General features: G+C 44.6%; 1 protein-coding gene and 1 pseudogene across 4 annotated transcripts; both read left to right on the top strand.

The window, feature by feature from the left end:
• The first annotated feature begins 823 nt into the window (after positions 1-823).
• ZFAND2A (zinc finger AN1-type containing 2A) lies at positions 824-11,901 on the top strand. 4 transcript variants are annotated; one of them, XM_053557196.1, is made up of 7 exons: positions 824-1,057; positions 2,506-2,603; positions 3,066-3,160; positions 5,143-5,271; positions 9,344-9,495; positions 10,282-10,365; positions 10,665-11,901. In XM_053557196.1, the coding sequence occupies exons 2-7, from the start codon at positions 2,549-2,551 to the stop codon at positions 10,681-10,683; spliced, it is 534 nt and encodes a 177-aa protein (XP_053413171.1). In that variant the 5' UTR covers positions 824-1,057; positions 2,506-2,548; the 3' UTR covers positions 10,684-11,901. The 4 variants fall into 4 exon arrangements, with proteins under 4 accessions (XP_053413171.1, XP_053413172.1, XP_053413169.1 ...); XM_053557197.1 differs by lacking the exon at positions 10,282-10,365 and having other exon boundaries at positions 10,665-11,888; XM_053557194.1 differs by lacking the exon at positions 10,665-11,901 and having other exon boundaries at positions 10,282-10,644.
• A 90-nt stretch (positions 11,902-11,991) lies between these two features.
• On the top strand, positions 11,992-15,272 carry LOC128562334 (signal peptidase complex subunit 1-like; annotated as a pseudogene).
• The last annotated feature ends 5,421 nt before the right edge of the window (positions 15,273-20,693 follow it).

Raw genomic sequence — 20,693 nt, 5'->3', positions numbered from 1 at the left:
CTGCTTGGTCAATAAATCAGATGAGACGGAGAATTACTGGTCCAAAACTGAGAAAGATCATAATTAATGTCCCTAAAATAGGAAATAACCAAAGAGGCTAGGAATTGAGTTAGGACCAGGGATTAGGTGATTCAAGATGTTGTCTCTGTTTGATTTGTTCTCAGAGCTCTTTTACTTTGCCTGTGATTTTTCCTGACTGGTTTACAAAGAAACCAACCAGACCAGCTGTGTCACGTCTGCTTTATAGCCTGCCTCCCTCCACTTGCTTTCATAGGCGCCCCTCTGCCCTGTTGTTCCATCTGTCTTTGAATAAGTTTACTCGACTTTAATTTTCTCTGGCCCTACACTTTGTTTCTTCAGTTTGAACTACTTCCCTCAGAGTTGCTCTCTGTTTTACAGAGTTCCCTCTGAATAAACACAGACTGCTTTTTGCTTTTCAGAGACCTCTTCACCAGGACAGAAGAGTTGGCAGGGAAGGCCCGGTCGATCATCCCTATCTACCCGTCCTGGGGCGTAGAGGCCTTCTGATCCAAAGTTGGGGCAGCCCGGGGAAGTGCGCCCTGACTCAGCTCTCTGGTACCTCGACCCAGCCTCGCTACGCGTGCGCAGAGCCACAGAACCGTGACTAGGCACCTGCTAGAAGCGGCCGGACCCTTCCAGAAAAGGGGACGGAGGAGCGAGGAGCGGGTGGGTCGACTGGGGCGCGGCGGGGCGGGATTGGTCGACTGGTTAGTGACGTCTGGAGGCGCGTCGGGGGCCACCGGGGCGCAGCGGGGTGGGATTGGCTGGCCTTCGCGTGACGTCGTCGGGGAGCGCCGGGAATTTCCGGGCTGACCGTGCTCGGACCAGGTGGCAACGCTTAAATGATGAGGGCTGTGGGTGGCGCGATGGTGCTGTGTGTCCTGCGTGCGGGCGGGCCGTGGACGCTGCGCGGGTTCCTGTGTGGTCGCTCCTGTGGCCCGGCTCCTGGGGCTGGCCACGGAGAGCGGTGTCTGCTGTCCCGTTTCGCCACCTTACGTTTGCCCTCGCAGCTGCCCAGGTCCCGCACGGGAGCCAGGTATGGGGTCGGGGCCGCCTGCGTTCAAGCCTGCTTGGGGTTGGGTCCCCGCCGGCCTGGGAGCACAGGGGCCGCGGTACCCTATTCAGAGGGAGTAGTCGACCCGCCGTCCAGGCACGGCCTGAATGGTCCACGTATCCGTAGACAAGACAGTTTCGTCTGGTGTGGTGCGTTGTACTAGGTCTTTCTAGTAAATGATGGGCAGCCCCGACACGGTCTTCGCACTTGGCGGAGCTGATAACAGTAAAATGAGGAATCTGGTTAGAGGACTAGCGTGCGTGCTGGGAGAGGAATGCTCATCCTTCAAGGGCAGAGGGTGTGCTGAGAGCAGTAGTTCTTTCTTGTAAACCCAGCACAGCACTGTGAGAGACCGCGAGGGAAGGAGTATGAAACCGTCTTGAGCAAAGCGAGACCTCGGTCTCCACTAAAAATAGAAAAAGTAGCGGAGAGTAATGGAGCGCATCTGTAGTCCCAGCTTCTCTGGAGGCTGAGGTAGGAGGATCGCTTGAGCCCTAGAGTTTTAGGCTACAGTGAGCTATGATGTCACTGCATCCTCTGTGTGGTCGCTTGGCGAAGAGCCAACCTCTGTCTCAAGGGGAAAAAAACAAAAAACACGAGGGTAGAGGGTGTGCACTTTAGATCAGGAGGTGCTGACAGATGCAGGAAAGACCCTTTTGTGGAAGTGACACCTTCCTTAAACGGGTGCTGCAGGGAATGAGTAGATGTTAGCAGTGGCCTAGAGGACAGCCCAAGAGAGTGGAGAGAACTGAAAGGAAGACCTAGAAAAGGCTGTAGGAACTTGAGTTCCATTGACAAGAATCCATTCAAGAGGATGGGACCTGCTGTGGACTTAAGCTCTCTCTCAAGTGCAGTAACTTCACCTGTTCTCCGTGGTGAATTAGCTGCTTGTGTGCCTCCCTGATCAGCTACAAGTTGATGTCATCAAGGAAAAGTTCAAAGTAAAAACTTGGTGCATGAGAGAGTTAGGCAAGAGCTAGCGTTAAATCTCAGTTAAATGGATAGGGTAGTCAACTACTATGATTCAGCACTTAATAACAGTTTTGTCTATGTTAGCAAGTATATCCCATGATTGAAATTGTGACTTAAAATTCACCAAGGTTGTAATTTTCACTGGCAGCTGTGTAAATTGAACATGGGAAGCCTTTGTCAGTATGAGTAGGAATATGGTTTAACAAAAGAACCAAAAACCTAAATTCAAAGTGAGCTTCGTAGACTACGAATTTAAAGGACTGAAAAGCAGTTCTCTCCTAATGGGATTGATTCTGAGTGGCTCATCTTTGCCAAGTCTCATCTTGTATTTGTATTAAAACTCCCATTTTATGCTACCTACAGAGTTGTGTTAACTTTCATTAACTATAAATTAGAATCCCAGGGGAAATAAATTAGGACAGTCGCTGCTTTTCTCTTAACTATTCTAATTCTTGTAGGTGATACCCAATTTTGTCGTCCGTGTTTTGAACACGTCTCATAATGGAGTTTCCTGATTTGGGGAAACATTGTTCAGAAAAAACTTGCAAGCAGCTAGGTAAGTACTTTTTAAAGAAAATATTAATAGAAAAAGTGTATTTTGTTAGCTATTTTGGGGGGGAGAACTAGCCATTATGCTAATTGGCTGGTAATTCTCTGTCTTGGCCTTTCTAGCTTTTCAGTATTGGGAAGCTGGCATGGTGCAGTTTCTGTTCAACATTGGTAGTTAGTGTCCTCCTAAGGCTGGGTATGAGGTTGGCTGCCAGGGATAAGTGGATACAGGTGTACCACTTAATTAAATACTTGCGAGACATGTACCATTAGAAATGGGATCTCTCTTGAGAAGATAATTTAATAGTTTCTTGAATGTTGACCCTAAAATTGTTTTCTCATGTGTGATCTTTGACGGTATTTTTTATCTGATAGACATGAAGCACTTAGTGTAGGTAAGTGCCTACATACCTGTAAGTCTTCTAGTCTTTAAAATACTTCACCATTTTTTGTTTGTTTTCTTTTTTAGATTTTCTTCCACTGAAATGTGATGCATGTAAACAAGATTTCTGTAAAGATCATTTTACATGTGCTGCACACAGATGTCCCTTTGCATTCAAGAAGGTGATTCAAAAGGTTCTAAGTCTAAAGCTGAGCTGTCCATTATAGTAGACACTTGCAGCATGTGGCTCTTTAACTTAAAATTAAATAAAATTTAAATCTACTTTCACAGTTCCACTAGCCAACAGTATAATATCCAGTAGCTGGATATGGCCAGTGACCACTGGCCAGCACAGATACGGGACATTTCCATCAGTGTAGGAAGTTCTGTTGCACAGCTTGGCTCTAAAACAACTGAAATTTTATTTTCAGCAACTCATGGAGTCAAATGGTTGTTGTAACCTTACCTTAACGGCTTTACATATTAAAATACTTGGTTCCTTTGATCCGCTACACCAAGGAATCATGTAGCTATATTTTCATGGGGTACAAGAATTGTTTTAATACTTGGAAAATTTAATCAGGAAAGCATTAGAGATGCTTGTTTATTTGGATAAGTTTGCAGCCTTGCCATCATAGTTAGCTGAGTCAAATAATGCACAGTGGAAACTGAAAGAGGGCTTTCAGAACTAATTTGCATAAGTCAACAGATGTAAGACTCTGGTTATTGGCTTTTCTGAAGGCTCCCAGCCCACATTCACTTTGTTACTGGGTACTGTTTTGCCCTGCAGGCAGGGAGAAATATGGGTGACTCAGCTTCGTATGCTGTGATCCATGTTGGCTAAGGTCTGACCCTCTTGCGTCTTTTAGGCTATTAGGGGGTGGGGATGAGTCACTACGTGTGTTCACCCAGCACTGATGACCAAGCCAGATTCCCATTACCTTTGTTGACTGGGCCCTCCCACGTTCCTACATGGGAAGGAGTCTGGCTAGAGGTCATCTAGTAGCATCTTATTTCATAATAAACTGGCATTGTGAAATTCATGACCCTAAAACTGGCCCATTGAGAGAACCCCACCTGATGTCTCTTTGACCTTAGCCCACAGACAGTAGGGCCCACAATTCTGTAATTATCTGCTACCCATCCTGTGTTGTTTGCCACCCTAGTTTTCTTGTTGACTGTTCCTCAACTCTTATCCTGGCCCAAATTTTTGAGCATATTGGGTATTTAGCTACTGGGTGGTCCAGTCACCCTCTCTAGATGCCCCCAGTCTTGGATTGCAGCCGGCAGTGGTGGTTATATACTAAGAGCTCAGCCTAGGTGTGTATTCCTTTGTCTGAGTGAATCTCTTTCTGTGTAAAAGCCATATAGGAAGCCACAAAAACTGGGGGATTTTCTTTTTATTATTTATTTATTTTTTTTGTGGTTTGGGTTTTAGAAGTTTGCTTCTAAACTGGGGGATCTTTATGGCTTATGCTTCCTTCTGTCATCTCCACTCTGGAGGTGCTAGGCAGGCCTTCTCACCTGGGCAGTGCTGGACAGACTGCCCTGCTGGCCTTGGGTGGTTTCTCGAGTGGCTTCACCAGCTTCCTTTCTTGGCTGCCTTTGACTCAACTGTTCTGGGGTCATTCCTGTGGTTGATCCATTATGTTTAAATTCCACTGGATCTCACCCTCATGTTCTAGAGATGCCTTATTAGTGTTTTGTTTTGTGACAGAATCTCACATGTTCACCCTGCTAGAGTTCTATGGTGTCAGGATAGCTCACAGCATCCTCAAACTCCTGGGCTCAAATGATCCTCTTGCCTCAGCTTCCCAAGTAGTGGGGACTGCAGGCACCTGCCATAATGCCCAGCAAGTTTTTATATCTGTTTAGTAGTGATGGAGTCTCACTCTTGCTGAGGCTGGTCTTGAACTCAAGTTCAAGCAGTCTGCCCACCTCAGCCTCCTGGAGTGCTAGGATTACAGGCATGAGCCACTGTGCCTGACTAGAGGTGCCTTATTGTTAACCCATTATAGGAGCAATGATTTGTTCTCATGAGTGGTCACAATGTAAGTTTTCTGTACCCCATGCAAGTTCAAGTATAGCATATAACTTCACCTTTTTCTTTTGTAAGTTTGGTTGTCTGAATCTCAGATATAATTTACTTTCATTATATCTTTAGGATGTTCAGGTTCCAGTGTGCCCGCTCTGTAATATCCCCATCCCAGTAAAGAAGGGAGAGATTCCAGATGTGGTGGTTGGTGATCACATTGATAGAGACTGTAAACATCCTGGGAAGAATAAAAAGAAGGTAAGGACCAAAAAAAATAAGGACAGATTCTGGACTGAATCTATGATCTGTGACTGTTGGGTTTTCAGGGAGCAAGAAGGAAAGTCTGTTTCCTGTGAAAATTAATCCCAGTAGCGTATGTACAAAGTAAAACCCTAATGCTGTGTTGTTTTCCTAAGTTGTGAATGACATGAGTTTTCAGTTAAACATTCTGTAAATATTAGGGGTCAAGAGGATGTAAAATTCAGACATTCAGTGTTCTTGCTTTGGCAGTGTGGGTCTTTTTATCAAAGTCATTCATCTGTTCCTTGGTGATAGGACTCTTAGGAAATACAGGCTCAGTTCGCAGCCACCTTCCACACTTAGCTAGTCTTATGTTTGTTTTCTCCTTTTTCTTCAAATGTGTATTATTGCAACCTAGGTTTGTCTTATTTGCTCTTAGTTGTAGATGTTACCTGTTCCCCACAGTGTACGCTTAGGATTCAGCTCTCCACCTCATTCTAATGAGCCAGTCCTCCTGGAAGAGTTGGACCATGCTCTGGAGTGTGTGCTCCAGGTCTTGCTGCCTCGAGGACCCAGCCTAGAGAGTCCCCTTGCCTTTCTCTTTGGATCTATGTTTCCTGTGTTTTGCTCTTTCTTAGTTTATTCCCTTATTTTAGTGGAAGCACATTCTCTGGCTGCTTCCTGGGAGAAAGAATGGGAGATAAATCAAGATCATGCATTTCTCAGGATATTTATTCTCAGCTTCTACTGGATTAGCCACCTGGGTTTAGCATCTTAGCTTTGAAGTCTGCCTAAAATATCTGAATGGATTGCTCCCTGTCTGTGCTTTAGAGAATTCCCAAGCTGGCCTGGCTGTGGTCATCTGTGGGTCCATTTTTTCTCCCAGAAGCTTAGAGGATCTTCTCTTTGTCCCATAATTGTTGGAAGGTTCACATCAGACATGTTTAGTGTCCATCACATATGTGCTGGGCATGTAGTTGACCTTCTGGATTTTGGAATGTTCTCTTGCATTTCTTTGTTTCCCTTTACAGTCTCCTCTCTCTGGATTCTTAGTACTGTGGCCTAGTTCCTGGGTAAGCTTCTCCCTGTAGGCTCTGCCTCAGGTTACTTTTCGTCACTGGTTTTTCTACATGTCATGATAAACATCCTCCTCCTCTCTGCCTGCTCTGGATCTAGCTGCTTGTTAAGTGCAGGTGGACTTTGGTCTTTGCTGTTGGTCCACTCTCTCAGGAAGCCCCTGAAGTCTGTGTCTTCCATCCTTCCATCCCTGTCAAGAGGGGCCATTCCTGGCTGCTAGAGTCCTGGGAAACAGTAGAGAGACCCACATGGTTTGTGAGGTCACAGCCATCCTCCAGAGAGGTCTCTTGAGGTCCTCCTGCCCCCAAGTGCTTCCCTGGGATGGCAGCCTCTGGCTGATCCTTCAGACTAAAGCAGAAGTCTGCTCTTTTGGGTTTGTTCCTTAACAAGCTTACAGCTTCTCTTATTGTAGTCCTCCAAGTTTTGGGATTTTTTTTTTTTTTTTATGTAGACAGAGTTTCACTTAATCACCCTAGGTAGAGTGCTGTGGCATTACACAGCTCACAGCAACCTCCAACTCCTTGGCTTAGGCAATTCTCTTGCCTCAGCCATCCAAGTAGCTGGGGACTGCAGGCGCCCGCCACAACGCCTGGCTATTTTTTGGTTGCAGTTTGGCTGGGGCCAGGCTTTAACTCACCACCCTCGGTATATGGGGCTGGCACCTTACCCACTGAGCCACAGGTGCCACCCAAGTTTTGGGGTTTCTGTTTCATGGATTGGATTAGTTTCTTGGCCTGTCTGCTTGTGACCTCTCTTCTCTGCTTAGTCCATTACTACTCATCCATGTGCTTTTTAGCTTCTGAAATCTTGAAGCTGTTTTCTTCTTACTCTTTGACCCTTAAGGGTTTTTTACCCTCTCGGAAAATCTTTTCTGTCATTTTTATGCTATTTCAAGAAGAGGCAAAGCCAATACTTGTGTTCAGATCTTCCTCCTTTGCCAGATGCCCGAGGGGAGATGCTTCAGCTTGACTTCTGTGTAGTGTGCGTCCCATCTGCCCTTCCCCTGGACTTGAGAGCTCTAGAGCCTCTGCACTTTCCCCAAGGCTGTCTCCTGGGTCTGGTTGCAGATAGCTGCACTCTGCACCCTACCTATGGACCCTCCCGGTTCAATTTGGGTTGTTTCTGTCTAAGGATAGCAGCTTTTCTGGTGCAGAGTTCCTCCTATCCTCTTATTCTGTGCAATGAGCACATGGACACTTCTGACTTTTTTTTTTTTTTTTTTTTTTTTGAGACGGTCTCACTTTGTTGCCCTCGGTAGAGTGCCGTAGCGTCACAGCTCACAGCAACCTCAAACTCCTAGGCTTAAACAATTCTTTTGCCTCAGCCGCCCAAGTAGCTGGGACTATAGGTGCCCACCACAATGCCCGGCTATTTTTAGAGACTTAGTCTTGCTCTGGCTCTGGCTGATCTCAAACTCATGAGCTCAGGCAATCTACCTGCGTTGGCCTCCCAGAGTGCTAGGATTAGAGGCGTGAGCCACTGCGCCCAGGCACTTCTGGCTTTTTTAAGAGCTTTTCTTCTAGGGGGATTGGCTTTCATCAAGCTTAAATCAGTTTCTAGTTACAAATCATGTTATATAGTTATCAAACATCTTAAAATGTTAAATTCTGTACAATTACTGCAGATGTAAGGCTTTTTTGAGAGAGAGAGAGAGAGTCTTACTCACCCTAGGTGGAGTGCTGTAGCATCATCTTCACAGCAATCTCAAACTCTTGGTCTCAAGCGATCCTCTTTCCTCAGTCTCCTGAGTAGCTAGGACTACAGGTGCCCGCCACAATGCCTGGCTAGGTTTTTTTTTTTTTTTTTTTTTTGAGACAGAGCCTCAATCTGTCACCCTGGGTAGAGTGCTGTGGCATCACAGCTCACAGCAACCTCCAACTTCTGGGCTCAAACGATTCTCCTGCCTCTACCTCCCAAGTAGCTAGGACTGCAGGCACCCGCCACAAGGCTTGGGTATTTTTTGTTGCAGCCGTCATTGTTGTTTGGTGGGCCCAGGCTGGATTCAAACCCTCCAGCTCAGGTGTATGTGGCTGGTGCCTTAGCCGCTTGAGCCATAGGCGCCAAGCTGTTTTTTTCTGTTTTTAATAGAGACAGGGTCTTTCTCTTGCTCAGGCTGCTCTCAAACTCCTGAGCTCAAGAAATCCACGTGCCTCAGCGTCCCAAAGTGCTTAGGATTACAGATGTGAGCCACCTTACCCGGCCTCATTAAGTTTTACTTTAAAGTGAGAATAAACATGAGAATAAACCCACAAAGCTCTTTATATGAAGGCTTCCTCCAACCCCACACTCTATTTACTTCAGCTCCACTGCCCTCAGACCTTCTGGAAATCATTTAAATCCTCTACCAGCCTGTGGCTCTCTCCAGCACACCTGCTTCTTCCAGGTTGACGCAGCTCCCCCTCTGTTGGCTCCTAGCTGCCAGGTCATTCTTGCCTGCCCACCCTGACACGGGTGCATCTCTTTCGTGTTCCTCATGCTCTCTGTTCTGCCGCTGTAGCAGACACTGTTTTGCCTACACCCCCTTATCCCTGTCTTTGCATGTGCACAGGCTCCTGCACAGCCGTTCAGGACAGTCATGCTCACCTGCCTTTGCCAGAGGGCTGCTCTCAGACTATCAGACAAGCTTGCCGCCTTATATTCATGGGGAATGGGAAATACAAGAATTTATATTACCACTTAGCCACCACCAAAAGAAAATGACTAGCTGTTGGAGGACATAGATATTCCACTGACAAGAACAGCCTCCGCTGTCCAGAGCTGTGCACAGCTGTGTACCCTGGGGGCTGTGCTCGCTGCGCCTTTCCAGGGCTGCCTTCCCTTCCAGATCACTGCTCCCCTGTTGTCTTTCATCTTCCTGGAGCAGCTCTGGTCTATCTTCCTCTGACAGTAGGATGGTTGAATGAAAATGTAACATCTGTGTTCTGTGTAGATGAAAGCTGTTTCTGATTTAAATGTGATTAGTTTTATTGGGCTGTTTAAAGAATTGCATACTGAAGTAACTTTGCTTTCTTAGATTTTTACATTCCAGTGCTCAAAAGAGGGATGCAAGAAAAAAGAGATGCTGCAGGTGGCCTGTGACCAGTGTCATGGTAATTTCTGTATCCAGCACAGACATCCTCTGGACCACAACTGCAGACATGAGAGCCGCCCTTCCAGCAAAGCTGGGTGAGAAGGGGCTCCTAGCTATACCTGAACTGGCTTAGAACAAGTAACATGAGTAAAACCAGTGTACACTTGAAGGCAGGGGTGGAATAGCCTTGAGCTTTGCTCCATACTGAGTGTTGGATCTTGGATATTTGCTGTTAGAGTTGGGGTGAATATAATAAAAGTAAGGTTGTATTAGGTTCCGGGGCTGCTATGAAGTACTACACAGTGGGTGACTTAAACAATAGAAATTGATTCTCAGTTCTGGAGACTGCAAATCCAAGGTCAGGGTGTCAGCAGGTTGGCTACTGGGGACTGGGACAGAATCTGCTCCATGCCTCCCTCCAGTGTCTCGGGGTTTGCTGGCAGTCGTTAATGTTCTTGACTTGTAGACATCACCCCCATCTGCCTTCTTGTGCATGTGTTCTCCCCTGAATCTGTGTCTGACTTTATAAGAACACCAGTCATGTAGTCCACACCGGTGACTGCTTACCTCTGTATAGACCCTGACTCCAGATAAGGTCACATTCTAAGTTCTGAGGGTCAGGGTTCCAGCATGTATTTGGGTTGGGGGAGCACAATTCAACCCCTGACTCTGGTATTCTCGTCAAATCAGTAGAAATGTCTGCCTAAATTTGCTGTTGAATAAAAATGGAAACATGTTACTTTCCACTTGCCTTTGATTGTTTCTTACCTTCTCCAAACCTGAACCAGGCTGTGAGTTAACTGCCTAACTGCATGCACCTCTGTGGGCTTCTTTGATAAGCACATGAAGGGGTTGAGTGAAACCATCTGACCTCTCCATAGGTGCTCATTGGTGAGAACTGCTGAATCTAAGCCATCGGGACCTTTAAACACCCTGTCTTCCAGTTGGCTGGCCCAGCAATTCAGGTATCAGTCCAGATGGCACATGTGCATATAGTTACTATCAGGTTTGGTGCAGCAGCTCTTTGTCACAGTAGTGATATTGAAAAGTCATTGTAGAGTAGGTAATAAATGACTTAGTTCTTCATAAGGATAAGGGATGCAGGACTAGAACCCCAAATTACAAATGCTGTGTTCTAACACAAGGTCTGATCGAATAGGAACATCTTAGTCGGTTTCTGAAACACTTTATTTTTTCTGTAAGATATTTGATGTGATAATAGGTAATCAAGACAAACCTAAAAAACTATTCTCTTTTCTTTTAGGTGGAAAGTAAAGCAATGACATCTCTGTCTAAGCTGGCATGTTCGCTGGCTGTGTGTCATCTCAACTTTGCAGATAATGTCTGTGATCTGGTACCCTCATACTTCTCATGGCAAAGTCTGAAACTTTATTTTGGCAGGGGGACATACAGAGTCTCTCTTGCCCAGGCTGAAGTGCAGGTGGCTCAATCATAGCTCACTATAACCCCACATTCCTGGGCTCAAACAATCCTCCCACTTTGGCCTCCCAAGCAGCTGGGAGTACATATGTGCACCACACTATATGTAGGTAATTTTTTTCTATTTTTAGTAGAGACAGGGTGTTGTTCTTGCTCAGGTTGGTCTCAAACTCCTGACCTCAAGTGATCCTCCTGCATCAGCCTCCCAGAGTGCTGAAATTACAGGTGTGAGGCACCAATCTAAAACTTTATTAAAACTTTTGCAGTGAAATACACAAATGATTTAGCAAAATAAGCAATCAGAAGGATAATATGTTAAAGAGTAAAAGGTCTGAATGGCCAGATCAGAGGACAACTATGGCTTGGGACTAGCCAGTTAATGGCCCAGTCTTCTAGAAGTTTCTGTCATTCATGTGTCTTCTAGAATGATGTGGTGGTCTGAGCACTTACCTTGTTAAGGGTCTTTGTCCAGAGGTGACCCCCAGTCTTCCACCAATGGTCCCTGGGAGGACACAGCCATGCATGTGTCCCTGACTCCAGAGGGCTGGGATTCCACTTTATGAAAGAACCAGCTGGACTGCTGGACCTTGCCACAGGTGACTTCTTAAAATGGGCATAATTGTCAGTAACAAGCCATCTTTTGAGACAGTTTATTCATACCTGGACGTGATTTCAGCATTAAGAACAAAGTTGCAAAATATCAGTTCAGTACAAAGCTCTGTCTCGTGTTGAAGTGATAGAAACTTCCAGAAATATCTTTTAAAAAACTACAGTAGCAGGAATAGAGCTTTTTGAGTACTGGAGGTTATAGGGGTTAGGTTTTATAGGTTTGAGGAGCAGCAAACACTAACAGGAGCAGGTGAGGAGGTGGGGTGTATGCCCACAGTCCTTCAGGGTTGGGTGAACAGGTACACGCTTTGAGGCCATGACTTCACTAAGTGATGAGCATGTAGGAACATTGACATCAACACTGGCATTAGATTTCCAGTGACAACCTCAATATGTGTTGAGAGTGTTAGGAGTACACTCCTGGGCTTGGTAGGCCTGCCAGGCAGTACACAGTACCAGATCTGGCCTTTGTGGTTACTGAGGCTCAGTTGCACTCAACCCACAGCCTGCTGGCTGCATTCTGCTGCCCACCTCGGCAAGTTATGCTGGTGCACCTGTGCTTGCTGCCCATGCAGATGGACTACAGGGGCCAGAAGCTAGCTGAGCGGATCAGAGAATTATTCTTTTTTTTTTTTTTGCAATGGTTAGATTTATCTATGAGTATGTGGCTGAACCATTTGGGTGGACTGTCTGTATAATTATGGCTGGATTTGCTTTTTTTAAGTCTGCTGACACTTCCTCTCTGGCCTGCCTGTCGTCAACATCCTCCCAAAGTTGTTGGTTACCAGTTCAAGACTCAGGCACAGGAGACAAGAAGCCAGGGGAGAAAAAAATTGAGGCATGCCAAAAGTAATCGGTGTATCCATGATCAGCACCTGCTTTTGTTTCCTGTGAGAGGGAGCTAAATTGCTTCATACCCAAAATATGAGATAATACCACCTATGCTCTTAACAGCACAGCTGTGTATAGATTTAGCTCTCTGTTTCATTTCTAACACAGGTGGATTTTGACTTACCAGTAGTTTAGACCTCTTTATAATCATCTGCTGAAATGGGGAGGAAGGCTGCAGAGAACACAGTATGTTGGTTTTTTCAGGTGTACATAAATACTAAAGAATGAATGTGTCATCAAAGGTAGTGTAATTTAACAAAGTTTTATAATTCATTATAAGTCATTAAACTGTTTTAAGTATTTCCAATTAAAACTCAGTGCAAAAAAGTGTTCTCATTTCTTAGGGCCTTGGGCATCAGGAGATATGGTAGAAACTAAATGTCATCCAAGGTCCATCCTGGAAATCAGCTGCACATTCCATTCACGCTATTGGGAAAGCTGATGGCCCCGATCAAAAAAATCTAAGCAGTTACATACTTTCTTCCCCTGTTTTCACAGGTTAAAAATAAAATGGGATTGTATTAAATTTCCATTCTACAAATAAGTGATCAAAACTTAACAGTCATGCAAATGACAATGCATATACAATGGTAGAGCCATGAGATAATATAGTATTTTTAATGTACCTTTTTATTTTAATCTGACACAAGCTTTTTTTTTTTTTGGCCTTGGTTTGTAATTGCCATAATTGTATGTATTTATGGAGTATAGTTTTACATGTATACAATGTAATGATCAAATAAGGTTATCAAATCTGTCACCACAAACATCACTTGGGAACATTAAAAATCCATTCTTCTAGCTATTTGAGAATGTACAAATTCTCAAGTCGTGGGTCGCAGTGCAACATGGCTAAGTCCAAGAACCACACCACACACAACCAGTCCCGAAAGTGGCACAGAAATGGCATCAAGAAACCCCGATCACAAAGATGAATCTCTTAAGGGAGTAGATACCAAGTTCCTGAGGAACGGGCTTTACTGAGAAGCACAACAAGAAGGGCCTGAAGAAGACGCAGGCCAACAATGCCAAGGCCATAAGTGCACGTGCTGAAGCTGTCAAGGCCCTTGTAAAGCCCAAGGCGGTTAAGACCAAGATTCCAAAGGGTGCCAGCCATAAACTTGGTCAACTTGGCTTACATCGGCCACACCAAGCTTGGGAAGTGTGCTCGTGCACACATTGCCAAGGGTCTCAGGCTCTGCCGGCCAAAGGCCAAGGCCAAGGATCAAATGAAGGCCCAATCTGCTGCTTCATCTGCAGCTCCAGCTTCAGTTCCAGCTCAGGCTCCCAAAGGTGCCCAGGCCCCCCCGAAGGCTCCAGAGTCGAGGCATCTGTCTGCCATGAGGACAGAGGGCTGGTGTGGCCTCTAGGCTGCTGTCTACATGGGGTTAGGGTCCTCCTGTGCTATTTGTACAAATAAACCTAAGGCAGGATTTGTTAATAAAAGAAACAAAAATTCTGTTGGTTATCCTACAGAACACTAGAACTGTTCCTCTTGTCTAGCTGTGCTGTGCCTTTTTCTATGTTCAGTTACACAAACACCCCAAACCGTGCAGCTTTGTGGCCAAGGAGCAATAGGCCATGCCCTGCGGCCCAGGTGTGCAGTGGTGTGTACCAGCTAAGTTTGTGTCAGCACTCTGCTGATGTTTACACAAATACATAATGGTGTTTGTTCTAGGCCAGTTCTTCTCAAGCCTTAACGTGCCTCCTAACACCTCAGGGACTTTTTAAGAAGAATGCTAGGCCCTACCCCAGACTTTCTCATTTTGCAGCTGATGTTTCTGGTCTGGGAAGACATCTAAACAAACCACTTTTCTGCCTCGGCTTTCCAGTCCAGCAACCACTAGCACTTGTGCACAGAACACTTGAATGTAGCCAGCACAAGTGAACTATTTAATTTTAAAAACTAATAGTATTTAGAAATCCTTTAAGTATGTTAGGGACTTGGGTATGTGAATCTATTTTGTCAACTGTAAGTTTTGAAAAATCTAAATGCAGATCAAGTGTTCTGATAAAAATTTTTTAAAAATTATCTTTTTAAAAGGAAGTCTTGGCTGAATGTGATGGTTCACACTGGTAGAAGCTGAGGTGGAAGGATCACTTGAGCCAAGGAGTTCAAGGCTGTACCACTCCACTCCAGCCTGGGAACCAGTGAGACCTTGTTTATAAAAAACAAAAAATTTTTTAAAAGTCTCGAGAAACCATGTTCTGACGTCCAAATGGAGATGTATCCAAGTTGAGAATCAAAAACACTGGCCAGGCATGGCGGCTCATGCCTGTAATCCTAGCATTCTGGGAGACTGAGGCAGGTGGATTGCTTTGAGCTCCAGAGAGTTTAAGACCAGCCTCAACAAGAGTGAGACCTTCATCGTTACTAAAAGAATAGAAAAACTAGCTGGGTCTTGAAGAGGATCTCTTGAGCCCAAGAGATTGAGGTTGCTGTGAGCTGTGGTAATGCCATGATACTCTGTCTACTCAGGGTGACAAGGTGAGACTGTCTTAAAACAAAAGAATCAAAAATACCCTGGGCTTTGAAGACAATACCCAAAAAAAGTATTGTTAGAAGCATTGTTTACATGTTGAAATGATATTTTGGACATGATAGGTTAATAAAACATTAAATTAATTTCACCTGTTTGTTTTACTATGGCTACCTGAAAATTTAAAATGAGATTGGCAGCTTGTGCTATATTGCTATTGGATAGCATTTTAGAGACCCCACTGAAGGACAGAGGCCATTACTCACATTTTATCAGGAAGGATTGTCACTTTGCTCATTTTTCTGTTTTCAGATCTGACTGGAATATCCAGTGTAAAACCTAAGAGCTTTCTGAGAAACTCAGATCACTTTAAAAAAATTTTTTAAGCACAGTGTGGGGAACATGTGGCCTTTTGACTAAATCCAAATGTGACAGAACAAATCCTTTTATTAAAAGGGGTGCAGCAGAGAAAGATGAAGCTTTTCTTGCTTGGCAAAGGCCTCCTTTGATGCCTATAAAAGAACTTTTTCTTTTTTTCTGTGAGATAAGAGTCTGACTTTGTCGCCATCGGTAGAGTGCTGTGGTGTCATTAGCTTACAGCAACCTCAAACTCTTGGGCTCAAGCAATTCTCTTGCCTCAGCCTCCTGAGTAGCTGAGACTACAGGTGCCCGCCACAACACCTGGCTATTTTTAGAGGCAGGGTCTCACTCTGACTTAGGCTGGTCTTGAATTCCTGACCTCAAGCAATCTAGCCGCCACAGCCTCATGGAGTGCTAGGGTTACAGGCGTGAGCCAGCATGCCCCATCATCATCAGTCTTAACTGCCTGGCCCACAGCAAGCAGAGAACTGTAGTACTACTTAAAGCTTTCCTCCTTTTCCCAAGGTGGGCTTCAACTGTCAAGGCCAGTCATTCTGGGTGGGGTCAGGCCATCATCTTGTCAAGGTGAGAAGACTGGTTGCAACGTGGCAGTTTTTGTGTTTAGGCTGCAGTATCAAACATTTTCACAAGATGTCCCCAAAAGGCCTTTGTCTGAATCGGGGTAGGCTCACTAGTGTCAGATATCGACTCCTGATGAGAAATTAGGTGCAGCCTCACAGGAAGAACAGATATACTAGCCCATCAATCCTAACTCAGTTTCTGTAGATTAACCAGGTTAAAAGGGCTTGGGGATATTTTTTAGTGTATTTTTAATTAACTTTCCAAATTTATTATTTGCAATAAGCTTAATGCAAAACTTGAAAGATTGGTTCTGAAATGAGTCCCTGAAATAGACTAATGGCTGAAATATTCTTAACTTTTCTGTTCTATGTTTTAAGCCAGAGAGTCAAGATCTCCCACACCGGCCGAGTGCCGTGGCTCACTAGCCGAGACAGATGGATAGCTTGAGCTCACGGGTTCAAGACCAGCCTGAGCAAAAAGCAAAACCCTGTCTCTACTAAAAATAGAAAAACCGAGGCAAGAGGGTCGCTTGAGCCCAAGAGTTGAAGGTTGCTGTGAGCTGTGATGCCATAGCACTTGAGACTGTCTCCCCCCCAAAAAAAGATCTCCCCCGTCAGTGCTGCAGGTGTCTAGAGAGTAGCATTGTGTTTTTGAGAGCACGAGAGAGAAACTAGAATAATTTCTCTGCTTGGTCCCATATGATTTCTTGGTATGTGAGCACTAATTTGCTTTATTTTGCTGAAAGGATATTATAAAAACTAATAATCACAGTTTGTTACACAAGGTGAATAAAGCAAAGAGAACAGTGCTCAGGGCCAACACCCATGTTTCTGGGGGGCCACACACACTCTTGAGCTATGTCATGAGATCATAGAACACCTTGAAATTATGCTTTAAAGTGACCTTTTTAAAACAACCATGCCAACAGTAAAACAGCTATTTTTAATTTTACATTTTGGAAGTTTCATTCCGAAGTAAACAAAACCTGCTTTTGTAAATTGTTTTGGTGTAGTGAATCTTAAGAAGAAAAAGAAAACAGCAGTTCATTAAGAAGAGGGTATTTCAATATTGTGTATACAAACTTGTCAAAAGAGAAAAAAGAAGAGGTGGGTGCGGTGGATCATGCCTCACACTCTGGAAGGCAAAGGCAGTAGTATCACTTGAGCTCAGGAGTTCAAGACCAACCCGAGCAAGAGTAAGACCCCCATCTCTACTAAAAATAGAAAAATTAGTTAGGCCTGTGGCACAGGCCAGTAGTCCCAGCTACTTGGGAGGATGAGGCAAGAGAATTGCTGAAGTCCAGGAGTTTGAGGTTGCTGTGAGCTATGATGCCACGCCACTCTACCCAGGGCAATAGAGTGAGACTCTGCCTCAAAAAAAAAAAAAAAAAAAGAAAGAAAAAAGAAAAGAAATGAGTATTAATGTATTAATATGCCAATGTTTTCCTTTTCTGGTTTTACATAAACATTCCCTGGAGAATGGGAGCAATTAGAAAAGTTACTGTTTCTATAGCAATCAAGTAACAAGCTTACAGAATTCTAGGGAAAAGGTAACATTAAACTCTATTGCACTGCCAGGTATTAGTACACACACCACTCTGTGCTGTGGGGTCACTGTGCATCTGGTTTGTCCTGTCACCGGCTGAGAGTTTGCACTGTTCTCTGGTGCTTCTGGGAAGCCTGTGCTTAGTCACTCACAGTGTGGCTGCGGCCTCTGACTCTGTCTGTTGATATCCCTGTGCTGCACGCCCGAGACTCTTGGAGGAAGGTGAATCTTACAAATTTTATCTAAAGCAGTTCTCAAACTCATTCAGGTGTCAGAAACCCAGCCAGTCTTGGTGTTCTGTGGCATACCAAGAAACAGAGCTAAGCTGAATGCCGTAAGTTTAGTATTCTGGCAAAGTGAGAGACGATGCTGAAATCTAGTATAAGAAAACAATAACAAGTGTCAAAGGTGAAAGATGAAATTTGAATAGCCGGGCATTGTGGCGGGCGCCTGTAGTCCCAGCTACTTGGGAGGCAGAAGCAGGACAATCACTTCAGACCAGGAGTTGGAGGTTGCTGTGAGCTGTAATGCAACGGCACTCTACCCAGCATGACAGCTTGAGGCTCTGTCTCAAAAAAAAAAAGGAAAGAAAGAAAGATGAAATTTGTAGGAAGAAAGATAAAATTGAATTTAAATTAGAAAAGACATTTTTATTTCATTTGAGGGCCAGAGAGCCTTAGCAGATGGTAAAGAATATTTTGCAAGAGCTGGGCTTGGGCTTGGGCTTGGCACCTGTGTACAATGGTTATGGCGCCAGCCACATGCACTGAGGGTGGTGGGTTGGAACCCGGCCTGGGCCAGCTAAACAACAAGGACAACTGCAACCAAAAAAAAAAAAAGAATAGCTGGGCATTGTGGCGGGCGCCTGTAATCTCAGCTACTTGGGAGGCTGAGGCAAGAGAATTGCTTAAGCCCAAGAGTTTGAAGTTGCTGTCAGCTGTGACGCTACAGCACACTACCCAGGGTGACATCTTGAGACTCTGTCTCAAAAAAAAAGAATTGGGCTTGATCAGCACTGGTTCATGTACTTATTAACAGCTAGTACTGTGGGAGAATTATCACATTTCCTGATATTTAATTATTTAAACTATAAGCTTAGAGCAGGATCATTTGTGAATTTTTTTATAGGTCTCAAAAAAATAGTGAAGTCTGTTTAAATGTGTATTTGCTTATAAAAATACAGGCTCCAGCTAAATAAGTAGGATGGTGTCCTTGTATGTAAAACTGCTTCTTATGTGGCCAAAAAAAATGATTTTATGATAATTAGTAGATATATGGCAAAAATTGCCATGATTTCCTGTTTTAAACATCATACATTATTAACATAGCCACATTATTATATGTTTTACAGTTACAAAAACAGGTGTTTTGGCAAATCTGAAGAGTGTCCACAAGGCTGTCAAGGTGGTTGTGGAAATCTTGAAGGAATTTTAATTACAAACACTTTATCCTCTTCAGAATCAAAAGCAGAATGAATTGTGCAGTGACTCGATCTGCATTTTACTGGATGGCGTGTGAAGCATAGTGGATTAGGCCGTGGGAGTGGGGTGCACAGACACCATGGCAGAGAGAGGATGGTACCAGGGTGGAGAAGAAGCAGAGACGAGTGAAAAGGAGCAGGTGCAGGAGGAAACATGGTGTTTGAGGGGCTTGTCAGACCACGTGTACAGGCACGTGGATAAGCCAGTCCAGAGGTCAGTGGGGCAGCTGTTAGCATGTGGTTGGATTGACAGCCATGGCAACGTGATCTCACCAGGAGGGGGAAGGAGGGAGGGAGGAAATAGCAGCACTGGGCCGAGACTGAGCTCTGGGGAATATAACCATGGAGGAAAATGGAAAATGAGAGTTCGCATCTCAGAGATCAGTAACTAGAAAGTGAGTGGTACTTCCTTAAGATCATAAAACCTTGGCTTGGCAACTAGCTCATGCCTGTAATCCTAGCAGCACTCTAGGAGGCCCAGGTGGGAGGATCACTTGAACTTAGGTGTCCCAGACCAGCCTGAGCAAGAGCAAAACTCTGTCTCTACAAAACATAGAAAAGCTAGCTGGGTGTGGTGGTAGGCACCCGTAGTATCACCTATTTAGGAGGCTGAGGCAGGAGGATCATTTGAACCCAGGAGTTTGAGGTTGCTGTGAGCTAGGTAGGCTGATGCCATGGCACCCCAGCCTGGAGTAACAAAGTGAGGCTCTGTTTAAAAAAAAAATCAGGCAGTGCCCATAGCACAGTGGTTATCGTGCCAGCCACATGCACTGAAGGTGATGGGTTTGAACCCAGCCCAGGCCAGCTAAACAGCAATGACAACTGCAACAAAAAGAAATAGGCGGGCATTGTGGCAGGCGCCTGTAGTCCCAGCTACTTGGGAGGCTGAGGCAAGAGAATAGCTTAAGCCCAAGAGTTGGAGGTTGCTGTGAGCTGTGACACCACAGGGCAACATAATAAAACTCTGTCTCCAAAAAAAAAAAAAAAAAAAATTCATAAAACCTCAAATAAGGAATGAATATAGTAAGGTAAAAGGACATAAACCTAACACTGAGGGGTCAATAGTCTTTACTCCTATAAATTAATCAGATAATCAAATAAAGATATAATGGAAGAGAAAAATCCCATTTACAATGGCAATAACAATGAAGTAATTAGGAATAAACTTAAGACATGCAAAATCTGTAGTGGATAAAACTTGAAAACATCTATTTCAGTGTCTCCTGAAAAACACAGAAGTAGACCCAAATCAGTGGGAAGACAGTCTTTGTTCTTGGAAGACTAAACACCCAAGAAAGACATGAGCTGAGAGTCTGTAAGCATGGCCCTTAGACATGTAAAGGGCTGCCCGGCCTCCCTGGGGGTCCATGTGGATTCTCCCTGCCACTGCCCAGAATCCTCCATTTCTCCAGGGAGCCCTGGTTCATTTTAGTGGGTGATGGAACTTAGCTCCACTTTCTGGGTGCTAGGAGTGCTGTTTCCAAAAAATAAAAATGAAAATATTTTATTTTTCTGTATCCTCTCTCTCCTTTTTGAGAGAGAGGATATTTTTCTATATCTCAAAAAGGAGAGAGAGGATATAGAAAAATATCCTCTGGAGAGGATATCCTTTGGAGACAGAGTCACATTTTGTCACCCTTGGTAGAGTGCTGTGGCGTCACAGCTCACAGCAACCTCAAACTCTTGAGCTCAAGCTATTCTCTTGTCCCTGCCTTGTGAGTAGCTGGGACTGCAGGTGCCCATGACAATACCTGGCTATTTTTAGAGATGGGGTCTCACTCTTGCTCAGGCTGGTCTGGAACCTGTGAGCTCAGGCAGTCCACCTGCCTCAGCCTCTCCAAGTGCTAGGATTACAGTCATGAGACACTCTGCCCGGCCAAAAAGATGACTTTTTGAGCCTTGATGT

This window comes from Nycticebus coucang, chromosome 12 (genome assembly GCF_027406575.1).
Source record: "Nycticebus coucang isolate mNycCou1 chromosome 12, mNycCou1.pri, whole genome shotgun sequence".
NCBI lineage: Eukaryota > Metazoa > Chordata > Mammalia > Primates > Lorisidae > Nycticebus > Nycticebus coucang.
The sequence above is the reverse complement of the archived record's forward strand: the minus strand, read 5'-3'. Positions and strand labels throughout refer to the sequence as shown.

Bases quoted from the DNA above. Each gene is read 5' to 3' on its own strand.
- ZFAND2A (XM_053557194.1), top strand. From the start codon at position 2,549: ATGGAGTTTCCTGATTTGGGGAAACATTGTTCAGAAAAAACTTGCAAG. The intron at 2,604-3,065 runs GTAAGTACTTTT...TTTCTTTTTTAG, and splicing joins AAAAACTTGCAAGCAGCTAG to ATTTTCTTCCACTGAAATGT. The intron at 9,496-10,281 runs GTGAGAAGGGGC...ACCTCTCCATAG, and splicing joins CGCCCTTCCAGCAAAGCTGG to GTGCTCATTGGTGAGAACTG.